We start from the raw sequence: 12,518 nt of genomic DNA, 5'->3' as shown, positions 1-12,518 counted from the left end.
GTTATGTCATAATATCTATTTCCTTTAATTTCTTATATTATAATGATCTTTTTTCATAGAAGAGAGAATTTGAATCATCCATAAAATTATCACACATCATAAATGCTTGAACGCTTATAAACATTATACCGTAATGAGAATGACACTTTAAAATAATATAATTTTCTAGGAAAAAGCGCGTGGGCGTAGGCGAGAAAGTTTAAAGAAATATGAAGTATCCACTATAACGCAAAATGAAAAGCCTTGTCGTAAAATGGGGATGCATTACATTCACTGCTCATTATTATTATTTTCATGATTAGTATAGTGTTCCGTTATAGTTATTAATTTATATTTATAAATTGCTTTTTATAAATTATGCTGAATTATGCTCTAATTGTCCTTATAGATTACCTAATAAATTACCTAAAGATTCTTACCGCTAATCAATTTTCTCGATGATTTTCTCGACTCCGTCATAACGGGATGATTGGCTACATGTGCCCGCGCGATTGACACGGTAAATAAATTTTTAATTTCGCTGCTACGAGAGTCACCCTCTCGTCTATCCCTACCTACCCTATCCTGCTTTGGGCCTTGGTCCACATCAGGCGTCGGCGCACCGTAGATTTAATAAAAAGCAGTGGAGAGCTAAGCATCAAGTGGGTACTCCATTGTGCCTCGGCATAAAAACATTGAAATCTCTCTATTCAGCTTGGATTAGTACGACGATGCCTCTCTCTCTTTCTTTTCCTCTCTCTCTCTCTCTCTCTCTCTCTCTATCTCTCTCGGTGCGCGTATGCGTGCGAAAGCCCGTGCGTGCATACAGACGTAACGTGCGTATAACGTGCGCCGCCGGGCAATGTGCACGCTTACGTTTCCAATCGTTTCTCTCGGTTCATCCTATCGCAACCGCTCGCTGTGTATCGACACCGAAAAGTAGGATTAGCATTATTACGCACGAGTAGTAAATGCTTGTCTAATTAGCCCGAGTGGAGACGCGCTGGACGGGATGTGTATATGCCACAGGGATGGATAATTTGTAATCTTACGATCATTCGAGATGGTTACCACATATTGCTGATCAAATAAATTAAGACTCTCAGAACGATTAAATCTAAATGATAAATTTGAATTACAAGTAAAAAAAAAAAAAAAAAAAAATTGAGCTAATGAAAAACTGGAGAAACTAACATACCTGATCCGGATACGCTCCAGCTGTTAATGTGACTCATTGGCTCTTCCCTTCTCAGAAATTTAAATATCTGAAGTAAGATCTGAGCTGGTGATTTTGACAAATGTTCTTCACCGAAAAGGGATGAAGAAAATATTTTCTTAGGTAGACTATATTTATTGTTAGATCAGACAGCATTAAAGGTTTATGCTATTGTAAATAAACGAACTGTTTTAGAATAGTAATATTTTTAGTGCCAAATGGCTTCTTGGTAAATGAAAAATTATTAGAACTACTTTGTAGCATGCATACATAGAAATTAAATAAATTACGTCTATTAAGCTAGATACTATTTCCTAGAAGATGTGGCATAGTACAATATAATATGAAGCGATTTCGCGGAAACGTACTCTTGAGGCAGATTATAATTTAATGTGAAATTAGTCGGGGCGTATGCGCATAAGCGGATGTAGACGTCGTAGCGAACCGTTGTAACTTTGTAATTGCTGCTTCGGCCTCGGGTTCTTATCCAATTTATATGCATTAATCTAAAGCGCGATGTGCAGTTAGTTGAGCTTAATTAGCCTAATTCGTGATATTAATGAGGATACAATTCACGTCAATGTTATCAATAGATCAGTGAGCATTGTGATTGTAAACATCAATATAAATCTAATCATATCTCAATAAGCAATAAATATTTGCAATGTACGTCATATTTGTAGTTTCTCTTCTATCGGTTTATATTGAAATGTCTTAGACTTTATTTCCCATTACTTTTTTTAGTATTACTTAAAAATTATTCTATTGTGATGCACATATATGATTATAATATATAATTTTCTTAAATATTTTATTTCTCTAATAGCTTTTTTTTTTTATAACTTTACATATAAATTTTTTTCTTTAACAATTCTATTGATACTTCTTTTTAAATTTTTTATATAAAAATATATTTAAGGTACGCAGTAAGAGATATGTATATCTAATAAGAAAAATTCAAATATTCTTAAATCGTAACCAATAATTTGTTAAAAATAGGAAAACGTATTAATTTCATCCCACTTGAAGTTTTCGGTAACGAGTTTGACCGCATGAAAAGCTCGATGCTTTTGTTAGAGACCTATAGAAAGCTGCTTTTTGCAAAAGATGAGAAAGTCTGAGAAAGGAAGATCGCTCGTATCGCTTTCAGGATTACCGACGCGACAAAAGATTCAAAGGGGAATAATAAATCGTAGCGGCAATTTGTGACGTGTGTATATATAACTTCTTACAGGCGTCAAAGAGATGTAACAAGGTTTGTCGCGATGCTCGATTTTTATCACCCGTCAAGTTTTGCCGTGGCATTTTTACCGCAATGCATTTTTATGAAATCCGAGAGGTATTTCTGCTACTTTTCGCTCGCGCAAATCGGTGACATCCTTGCGACATCTCGTTAAGCGCATCAAGTGTGATGGTTCGTTCTTGCTGCGTCTTTTTTTTTGTTTCGTTTTAAACTCGTTAAACTCGATGGATTTATTTTTAACGCGTCAAGTGCCTTTTGAAATTACATGCAGATCAACCGAATTGTTATTATTTGTACGTTCGCACAATATCTCGCACGAATTGCACGAGCGATTTTTCAAACATTTTTGCGCGTATCGATCCGATGTTGTAGAGTCGTCAGTTTTATAACAAAGTTGTTGAAGAATAATCGCCACACATTAATCGTCAATTATTTAAATTTTTAAAATGAATGTAAAAAAATACATACAATAAATACACAATAATAAGTATATAAATAAAAATGTTATATAAACTACAATATATAACTCGTCAATAATCGCTTCTCCGCAAAGATTCTATTGTCTTATTGCGAGATTACTCATTCCATCGTCTTATTCACAAATTTTTAAGCCATTTTATGTGCGATTAATTGACGATGATCGCGAAAGATTCCCGTTATGAAATCGACATACGGCGAGATTTCATTTCTCGCCTAACACGAATCGAACGAAATACATATCTTTTCTACGTACAGTTTACTCTAATAGGGCTTTAAGCCCTCGTCGATGTTCGCGCAAGGGCAGAACGAGTGGTCATGGTAAAAAATATGACTGAGGGAGGACTAGGTGGGATGCGATCGCCTGGAAGGGCATGTGTTGCACAGGGGTTATACAGCAAAGTTGTTGCTGTATCGTGACAGGGAAAAGAGGAGGAGAAGGTGGAAGAAGGGTGGGCAGAGTGTGTGCACTCGTGATATTTGCTAATCACTGACAGCGACGGCTTTTAAGTACTGTCGAGCACATACGTATAATGTGCGCACTTACATTTGTAGGGTATTTCGCGGGCGTGTACACGCGTGTACGCGCGGGTGGATGTATGGAGCGGTGAAACAAAAAAAAAAAAAAAAAAAGAGAAAAAAGATGAAGCGAGGCTTAAAAATTGGCAAATCCGCCGATCGGACGTCATCGGCGTATCGGTTATATCGGTACCGGTCGTTGTGCGGCTTAAAAATGAAATTGCGCCCGTATCTCCCCGCTGTTGCCGCCGCCGCCGCCGCCGCCGCCAGAATCGGTATATCAGGCAAAACGACAATTTCGTTTTGGCAACGCGAAACGATATGGTTTAATCGCCTCGATCGTCTCCCCGCGCGCTTAAGTATCGAAGGTACTGTTTGACGTATTTGACGTATTTAACAAGTGGAAATGCGCCGATAAATGTAAAGGATTGGAAATTTTCTCGCGTCTTACGAGGCGAAAAGTTTGAGTCAGTTATGAATGATTCTTCGCTTTTATCACAAAAACGATCTTAAAAGCTTATATTAATCGCGTTTGACATATGAATCTATAGTACAGAAAAAATGCGCGTTTTAGAAATTCTATCCTGGGGAACTATTACCATATGTAACTATTTATGATTTCGATGAGAAAACGTGAGTTTTCGAATTTTCTGACAAATTCCATCGCGATTTTGTTCGTTTCTTGAGGCGAATGAATGAATCTTGTCGAGATTCGAACGAATCCGAGCCAATCACACTTCGGTTGCCAACGATAATTTTCGTAATCTTATTCTAGTTGGAATTGAGTTTCTATTCGTTTACGAGATGTTGGAAATATTCCGATCGTTTCGGATATCATTCGCGTGTTTATAATAGCTTAAGTGACGAAAATCGGAGTCGCTCCAACTCAAAATAATTTTAGACAAATAAATAATAGCTCCCCTGGATAGCTTATGAGGGAATTGAATTGATAGAAAAATAGCAATAAAATTTTCTTTTATGTACGTTATTCAATTCTTGCGAATCGAAAATTATTATTACATAGTACATAATTATATTTCAACGCAATGATATAAATTATAAAAAATCAAATGCAAACAGATTCCATTAATAGAAAGAAAACTAATAAAGGTAACAAACACATACGCAAGAAAATCGCATTTACTTATTATGAAATAAGATCTATTGTATGGTATATCCATATTAATTGGATTTTTGTAAAATAAAGCAAAGTTTACGTGGCATAAATCTTTTAATTATTTTATTAAATTAATCTAAGTCTATTCAAACGAACACACACAAATTTAATGTAAAGCTTTTATTAATGCTTGTTTACTTCAAGTTACTATTTATTATGATTAGATGATAATAATTAATTTTTTAGATTGTATTTTGGGAAAATCGTATCAAATAAAATAAGTGGATGATATCGCACTTTCAAAGTTGTGTATCATTAATTTTAGATCACGCGACATCATCTGACGCCGTCGTTGATGGCGGTGACACGGAGCTCGGTCATTTGAGCGATCATCAGATCAACGATGGATTGCACGATCCCTTGAACCTGGGTGAATCCGATCGACCGCGCAAGGTGCGAAGATCCCGCACGACTTTCACGACCTATCAATTACACGAACTCGAGAAGGCTTTCGGAAACACGCAGTACCCGGACGTGTTCACCAGGGAAGAATTGGCAATGAGATTGGATCTCTCGGAGGCGAGAGTACAGGTATTTTTGATGAGCTATTTAATTATTGTAGAAGGAATGCGTAAAAGAAGATATTTTGTAGAAATGAGAAAAGTTCTTACAAATGTTTCGAAACATAAAGTAAGTCAGAGATTCGTGGCTTACGCGGCAGTTTTAATATTTTTCAAATAAAATATAATAAAAATATTTAAATAAATTATAGGAGCCATAAAAAATATAATAAATGTGCAATATAATATCAGATTGTCTAATATTAGAACAACGAATATCTGTATCCATATTATCTTTTTTTTGTCCTTATTAAATATCCTGTTTTATGAGAGTAAAATATATAGTCTCGATATTCCCGATCGCCGAGTACTTTCAAAAGATTAGCTTACATTTCCGCGCAATGATCGGCTTGAATATTTCAAATGCGGCTTGAAGAGAAAGAGGGAAAGAAGTCAGGCCAGATTTTGCCAAACGACGAGACAGTTGCAGAAGCATAATTAACCTTTCACCGCTTTGGCTCGACGAATTTCACAAAGCCCCAAAGGCACGCGTGTGTCGCTGAATCTCACGCATTTGATAGTGGTATTGGCAAGTTTTGTAAGGAGTTTGAATGACGAGATTTAGATTCGGCCAGCACGTATACACTTTAAAAGGCTATTTGCGCGAGCTCGTACATAAATTTCGTGTTAAATATAGAGAATACTGAAAAAGAAAAATCGGCGAAGCGCAATATAATGTGCTAAGTGTCTCAATAATATTTAATGTGCTAATGTATATCAATAATATTTATAACAAAACTTATTTGAATAGCCATTGTTAATATGTTATTATTTATAATTATAGATATAAATTTGCTTTGTATGAATAAATATAATATTATCCTAACATTATATCGCGATTAGTTATATAGATATAATGCAGTAAACATATCTGATAAACTGATTTTCGCATGCAGTAATCGTTATGCGAATTAATTCCTGTACGGATATTACGAAGCAAGAAGGATTCTGACGAGCGTCGAGCATCCTCGAATATTTGTAGGATTGTGATTGGACGACTCAGCTTCAAGGCGCGAGTCGCTTAACTAATTAGCGACTATTGTATCACAAAATTTCCCGTTACCGTTTTTCATCTGTAATTTTGCGAAACACACGCTACGCTTCGAATCCATCAATGATTAATTCCACAGAAAGGGGGGTTACTCCGCATATAGAAAGCAGTGTAATCTGCTTTGGAATTACTTTAAAGCAGCATCCTTGAAAATTCAAGTACATCGCAGCGCTGGGGTGTATTACAATTCACAATAACTGGTAGACATCTTTTCTATATATATGCGCAGAGAATTACATTCTTTCTCTCTCCCTCTCTCTCTCTCTCTCTATTTTTTTTTCGAATATATATTATCTTAAAAATAAATTAATTTTCGTGATTACATACGTATGGATATAAATAATTATGCAAGAAACATTCTTGTTTGCAAATAGAAATCACTGAAAGAGTTTAATAAATAAATTATATACCATATATAATAATTATTATATTTTCAACGTAATAACCATAATTTGTTTGAGTTAAATTATTAATCATATTGGAGAATAGTATCTACATAAAGAGAAATGAGCGTACATTATATGATGCGGTAACGATTCTTGACAGATGTTGGATAAGAAAAGAACCTCTTATTGATTTCCTCAAAGAACCAATATCCTCGAATCAGTGCGTCCTTGGAATCGCCCGATTCAATTGTTTGATTCTCATGTGCGACAAAGAAACTGTCGACACACAATTTTGAGAGGAGGCGCACACTTGTTCATACGCATTTCTGCACGTGTGTATATGATGTATATTTTATATATATATATATATATATATATATATATATATATATATATATATTGTATATATGTATCCATCCATATATATTGTATATATATATATCCATATGGATAAAAGAGAGAGCGAGAGAGAAAGAGAGAGTGCGAAGGGTTGTGCGTGGGGCTGCTAGCGGAAGGGTGGCGATGATGCTGAAAAGAGATAGAGAGCATTCCGATTGGCCCATTGTGGTACAGCGAAGCGACAATGCCGGCAATTGGCCGTCGCTCGACAAAACCGCTAAATGATCCGCCGCGGCGCAGCCGGTGTGCCACGGCCACTTTATTTCAATCTAGGAAATCCTACTGTTTCCCTCCCCCTTTCCCTCCGTCCTCCCCCTATCTCTCTTTCTCCCTCGCGTCGATTCTAGATGCAAAATTACCCCATTTTTCGGTATTAACTCCGCTGGCCGATATATCGACGATCGCACGTATGGTAATGCAATCGCGAGTCGTTTCTGACGTTTCCTATACCCTGACAGGCGATTCGCGATCGGACGTTCTGAGGGAATTTTCACGAGCTTTTATGAACATCGCGGCGCGATTTTATGAAATTTTTACGAATTACTTTTCGCTGTACGTTATATCTATACACTCCGCAATATACTGTGGAAAAAATTTACTTTTCTGTTATTTAATATTTTTGAATCAAACTAGGAGGGCGGATTGGCTTTTATCAAACAATACATATTAATTTATCACGATTCGAAAGGTTCAGGAAATATATATTTTTCGTGATCCTTTCTAAGCATTATTAATCGGATATCTTTTTTATTAAACGATGCATTCATTCTTCTCATTACAGTAAAAGAATTTATATCTGAAAGATAATATATTAATTCAGAGACAAATAAAAGCAAATTACAATTTAAAGGGTTTTAATTTAAAAAAAGCATATTTATACTTGGGAATTCTAAATTTGACGATTTAAAGAATTCTCAGATCGATGTGTAAAATGTGGAAGCTTTATCGATCGTCATGGTAAATGCCGATCGTGATTGAAGAGATTAATAGAGCAGTTATGGAAACGCGTCGGCATTGCAAACTTTCGAGTTCGCGGTGGGTCGCTTAAATAGCGCAAGGTTTGCGAGCACTTAGGCGTTAAAGGCTATTCAGAAGCGATTAAATAATTAACAGCAATTAGGCAATTAAATTTCCCGCCTTCGTCTCGCAACGTTGACCCCTTTCCCTCGCTTCAAGTTATTCCTCTCTTTCTCCTCGATGCCATTTGCTTCTCTCAGCTTACATTCTCGATTTTCCCACGTCGCTTGATTTTATTCTGCTATCCGATCCAACTAACTTGCTAATCTGTTTCGTTCAAATTGGCTGTAAGTCACAGCTTCATTCGATTTTTTAAGTCAATTATAGTTAATGTTTTCGTATACAATGAATCGTAATCTTTTGCGTCTTTTATAAAAAAAAAAAAACTAATAAATTATGCAGATATAGAGAAAATAATATCAAAATTTTATTCTCCTTTTTATTATTAATAAGTCTATTTTTGTATATACGGCTTTTTTATTTAATTATAATATTAATTATTCAATACTATGTTCGAATATTATTATATTGTATATTTATGCAAATCTATATATATATATATATATCTTTCAATGTTTTCTTTAAATATTTGTTCTCTTTTATATTTTTTAAACATATCTATTATCAAATCTTTATCGACCAAGATGTAATAAAAAAATCTCTTTTTCTCCCTTCATCTTTCTCTCTCTTTTTTTCTGTTCCGCTGCTTCTCCTGGTACCCACGAAAAATCGGAACAGCTCGAGCGGAAAGCGAAAGCATTTATACGGCAACCGGACCAGCGATAGGGTCGCCGGGGGTAGATGAGGATAGAATCGAAGGCAGGGGTTGCTGGCACTCAGGGGTACGAAGGAAATCAGGATAATTGTTAACAATTAGCTTAATCAACCTCGAGAGCAAGCTTTTGTTGGCCGCTCTGATACGCGCGCCTGGGGTTCTCATGCGCGTCCCTTTTCTGTCGATTACAAATTTTTGTGATGAATGTCTTGATATTCCGATAATTTCTCATTAACAATGATGACAAACTTTAGTCTCTCAACAGACTAATTGAACTAATATACTAACGATTATAATTTTTTATGCAGTATCGTAATAGATTATTTTGCAATGGCTATATAATATTTTTTTAATGTCAATAAACACACATAATGAAATTGTGTTGATCGTGTGAAATGTCTTTTCTTGTTTCAGGTCTGGTTTCAAAATCGACGCGCAAAGTGGCGCAAGAAGGAAAAAGCGTTGGGCAGAGATACCAGTTTCATGCACGTCGAGCAAGGCGGTGAGTTTATGAAGAATAATAATTTAGATTGATTAATTGAATAATTTACATTGTGGAATAAATGAATTTTGCTTCCTATACAAATAAAAAAGAAAAGAAATTTTAATAGAACAAACAATTTTATACGCAATTGTTGATTATATTAGATATTTTATTTGACAAAATTATTGCGGGTAAGATATGGTTTGTAACATCGTTCGTTATTTTGTAATTTAGGCATGATATGTGCCGAGCTTTAGATAAAAAAAAATTTATTTCTTTGGATTATTCGTATATATAAAAAACTGTTTAGTATCTACGATAATGGACTGATTTTTGGCGGATCAATCGCGAAGGCTCGTTTTCATCCATTTGCTTGCTCCGTTCGGTGTAACGTAGTAACGCGCGTGTTACGTCGCTAATACGTGCAAGAGAAGGGCGACGAAGCCCGGAATTACGAAGGGTAGATGCAATCGGCGACAATTACGTCTAATTTCAGTGTCGGCCGTCGCAGCCATCACGCGCGAATGATATAGAATAGAAACCTGGCTGATTAATTTTTCATGAAACGCTCTGTGGATATAAAGCTTGTACACGGTGAGCCGGATTGGTGACGAAAAAAAAACTCTACTAATGACTTCGCGACCCTATATGACATCTTTAATCAATTTCATTAATTATATTTAACCGCAAAAATTCCAGAATTTTTTTCCTTGTGTTAATTCGTATGTTTGCGATGTTAATCGAATGCTTAAATAAAAAAGAAAGGGACAATGTATATGTCGCATTCATATTATTTTGATAAAAAAGGAAAAGAATTAGAAAGAAGATGGAAAGGCAGATAATTAATTTGTTTAAAATTAAAAATAAACATAGGTATACTTAAAAGAAATAAGTGAACTCTTTGTGTTATTAATGAATGTACTTTGGAGTTTCTTTAAAAAGTTTCGGAGTTTTAGTAATTTAATTGATTTATATTTAATATATAAAAGAGAGAAAAAATTAAAATGTGCAGTGATAATTAGATTATTAAAATATAACGTTTTTCACAAATATATAAATGTAAATAAATAAATTATATCTTTAATATTATATTGAATATAAAAATGAATATAATTTATCAACGTTTGGCAAAAATACTGGGAGTGCAGAGGGTTAAAGCAATTTTATCCGCAGAAGAATCCGATGCAATATCCGTCACAAAGTTATGTTCGCAGGTGTAAACGAATTGTCCCTTCACGCGCGGCTCCTACAAACGGCTGGCGGTGTTTCGGGCGCGGATTCCTCCGGTCCGCCGACCGGCGCATTTCCCTGGTTCATCCCGCCGGTTTTCCCGCCACACTGGCCCACGAGCGCTCCCAAGTTGCCGCCGTTACACGCCATCCTGTCGCAATACATCATGCCGTTGTCGCAGAATCTGGCATCGCTCGGTACCATACTGCCGGTTAACTGCCTGAATCCGAGCTCGTCGTTGAACCACAATAACGTGAACGGCCACTCGCTGGGCGGCCATCTACACGGCGGGCATCCCCTGAATCTGGGGGTGCAGAGCATACCGCAGAACCTGAGCTCGAAGAACGACAAGGACGAGGACTCGGTGTCGTCCGACGACGAGATCAGGAAGCAGAGCGCGGAAGTGCTGAGAGTGAAGGCGGAGGAGGCGCTACGCAAGGCGGACAATTAACTGTGAGAGCTCTTACAGACTTTTGTAAATATGAGGAACTTGTCCGTGTGTGTATGTGTGTGTGTGTGTGTGTGCGCGCGTGTGTGTTCCCGGGAATCTCACCCACGTATTTGATACCAACGTAAATGTTTCGCACGCGGCATAAATACCTGCGGCCTGCGCGAAAAGAATTCTCTTCGTTATTATCAGGCTAATATACAAAATGTTCCCGAAGAAAACGCATTTACTTTCGATTTTAAAGTAAATTGTGAAAAAAAGAACATCAAGACTTTTGGTACTTTGACAAAGAATTTATCAATAATTTATGTTTGCACTCGCATTCGGAATTCTCTGTACGATCGCAACATCTAGGAATCGAGTAGCACATGTTCGAGCAGAAGGTAAACGAGAAGGTAAACGATTTGATGATGTTAATTTTAAACATATTTGATCAGCATAGCTGGATATTGTTGATCGATTTGTACGCTTCAATTTTAATTAGCAATCTGTGTAAGACGAAATCATAAGTTTATTATATATATAATATATTAATATCAATATTTTAATTAGCTGCTGATCAAATACACGTGCTTTGCGGATCTAAAGATGAAACGAGTCGAGGAACCCGATCATCTTGTTCATCGTATGATTCAAAATTATTATTTAATGTACCAATCTCAAAACAAAAATATATAATCTTGAATAATATCAATAATGTGTGATAAAACAGATCTTAAATAAATCTGAAACAGGAAAATAAATAATATCTCCTCCTTGAAAATTAAATTCAAATCTTGATAATAAAATAACTTATGTCAGTATAATTTTTAATTAAGCACAAAAAAGAGAATATCCATTTGATTTGCAAGTTATAATTTACAAAAATAAATTAGAAACTTTATTATATTACGTATAATATTATTTATACTCTCTTCAGAGAATAAATGCGATTAATAAAATTGAGGAATTACAGAAACCACAAGCAGTTTACGAAGAAAAAGTATCTAGGTTTTTTTCCTTTTAAAATTTGTAATTCTAATTAAACACATATGCATCTATCACTTTTTCTCGCTATTCGGCCAGCTGTTAATTTTATCGAAAACATCGTCAGTTTTCGATAAAATTAATTCATTGATTCCGTCAGCGTTTCCGCGAAACATTGAAATGAAATTTCAGAAATATAGTGTCGCACATATAGCGTAACGTTATATGATATTGTACATCGTTATTCTAATTATTTAATACTGCTCACGTTGTTACTCGACGATGATATAACAATCTGTTTCATCGATATCAAAAACTCGTTCCTCTAGATGAATCAGGCTAATTGTTACGCTGGGCTAAAAATATGACACTAGAATATATATTATTTAATGTGTAATAAATAATTTATAAAATTTTAAAAGTGAGACAACTTTTCCTACTTATTTAATTAAACGCTATTTAATTAAGTGCGTTATTATTTATTAATAGAAATCAATAAGAGATTAATATATTCAATTTAATTTGATTTGATTAGGAAAATATTACGAAATGTCATATTTATCCTGTGTCACAATTTTCTTTATCCTCGAT

General features: G+C 35.3%; 1 protein-coding gene across 2 annotated transcripts in view; it reads left to right on the top strand.

Annotated features, from left to right (window-relative positions):
• The window catches only part of Hbn (aristaless related homeobox homeobrain), a 34,377-nt gene extending 22,603 nt beyond the window's left edge, over positions 1–11,774 (top strand). For both annotated transcript variants that reach the window (XM_070308657.1, XM_070308656.1), the window contains 3 exons: positions 4,877–5,142; positions 9,214–9,301; positions 10,498–11,774. In XM_070308657.1, coding sequence (XP_070164758.1) covers positions 4,877–5,142; positions 9,214–9,301; positions 10,498–10,964 — 821 coding nt within the window. In that variant the 3' untranslated portion in view covers positions 10,965–11,774. The remainder of the gene's footprint in view (positions 1–4,876; positions 5,143–9,213; positions 9,302–10,497) is intronic.
• The last annotated feature ends 744 nt before the right edge of the window (positions 11,775–12,518 follow it).

The sequence above is a fragment of the Polyergus mexicanus genome, unplaced genomic scaffold (genome assembly GCF_030449975.1).
Source record: "Polyergus mexicanus isolate NDT 795.1 unplaced genomic scaffold, iyPolMexi1.0 SCAF_16, whole genome shotgun sequence".
Taxonomy (NCBI): Eukaryota; Metazoa; Arthropoda; class Insecta; order Hymenoptera; family Formicidae; genus Polyergus; species Polyergus mexicanus.
The sequence above is the reverse complement of the archived record's forward strand: the minus strand, read 5'-3'. Positions and strand labels throughout refer to the sequence as shown.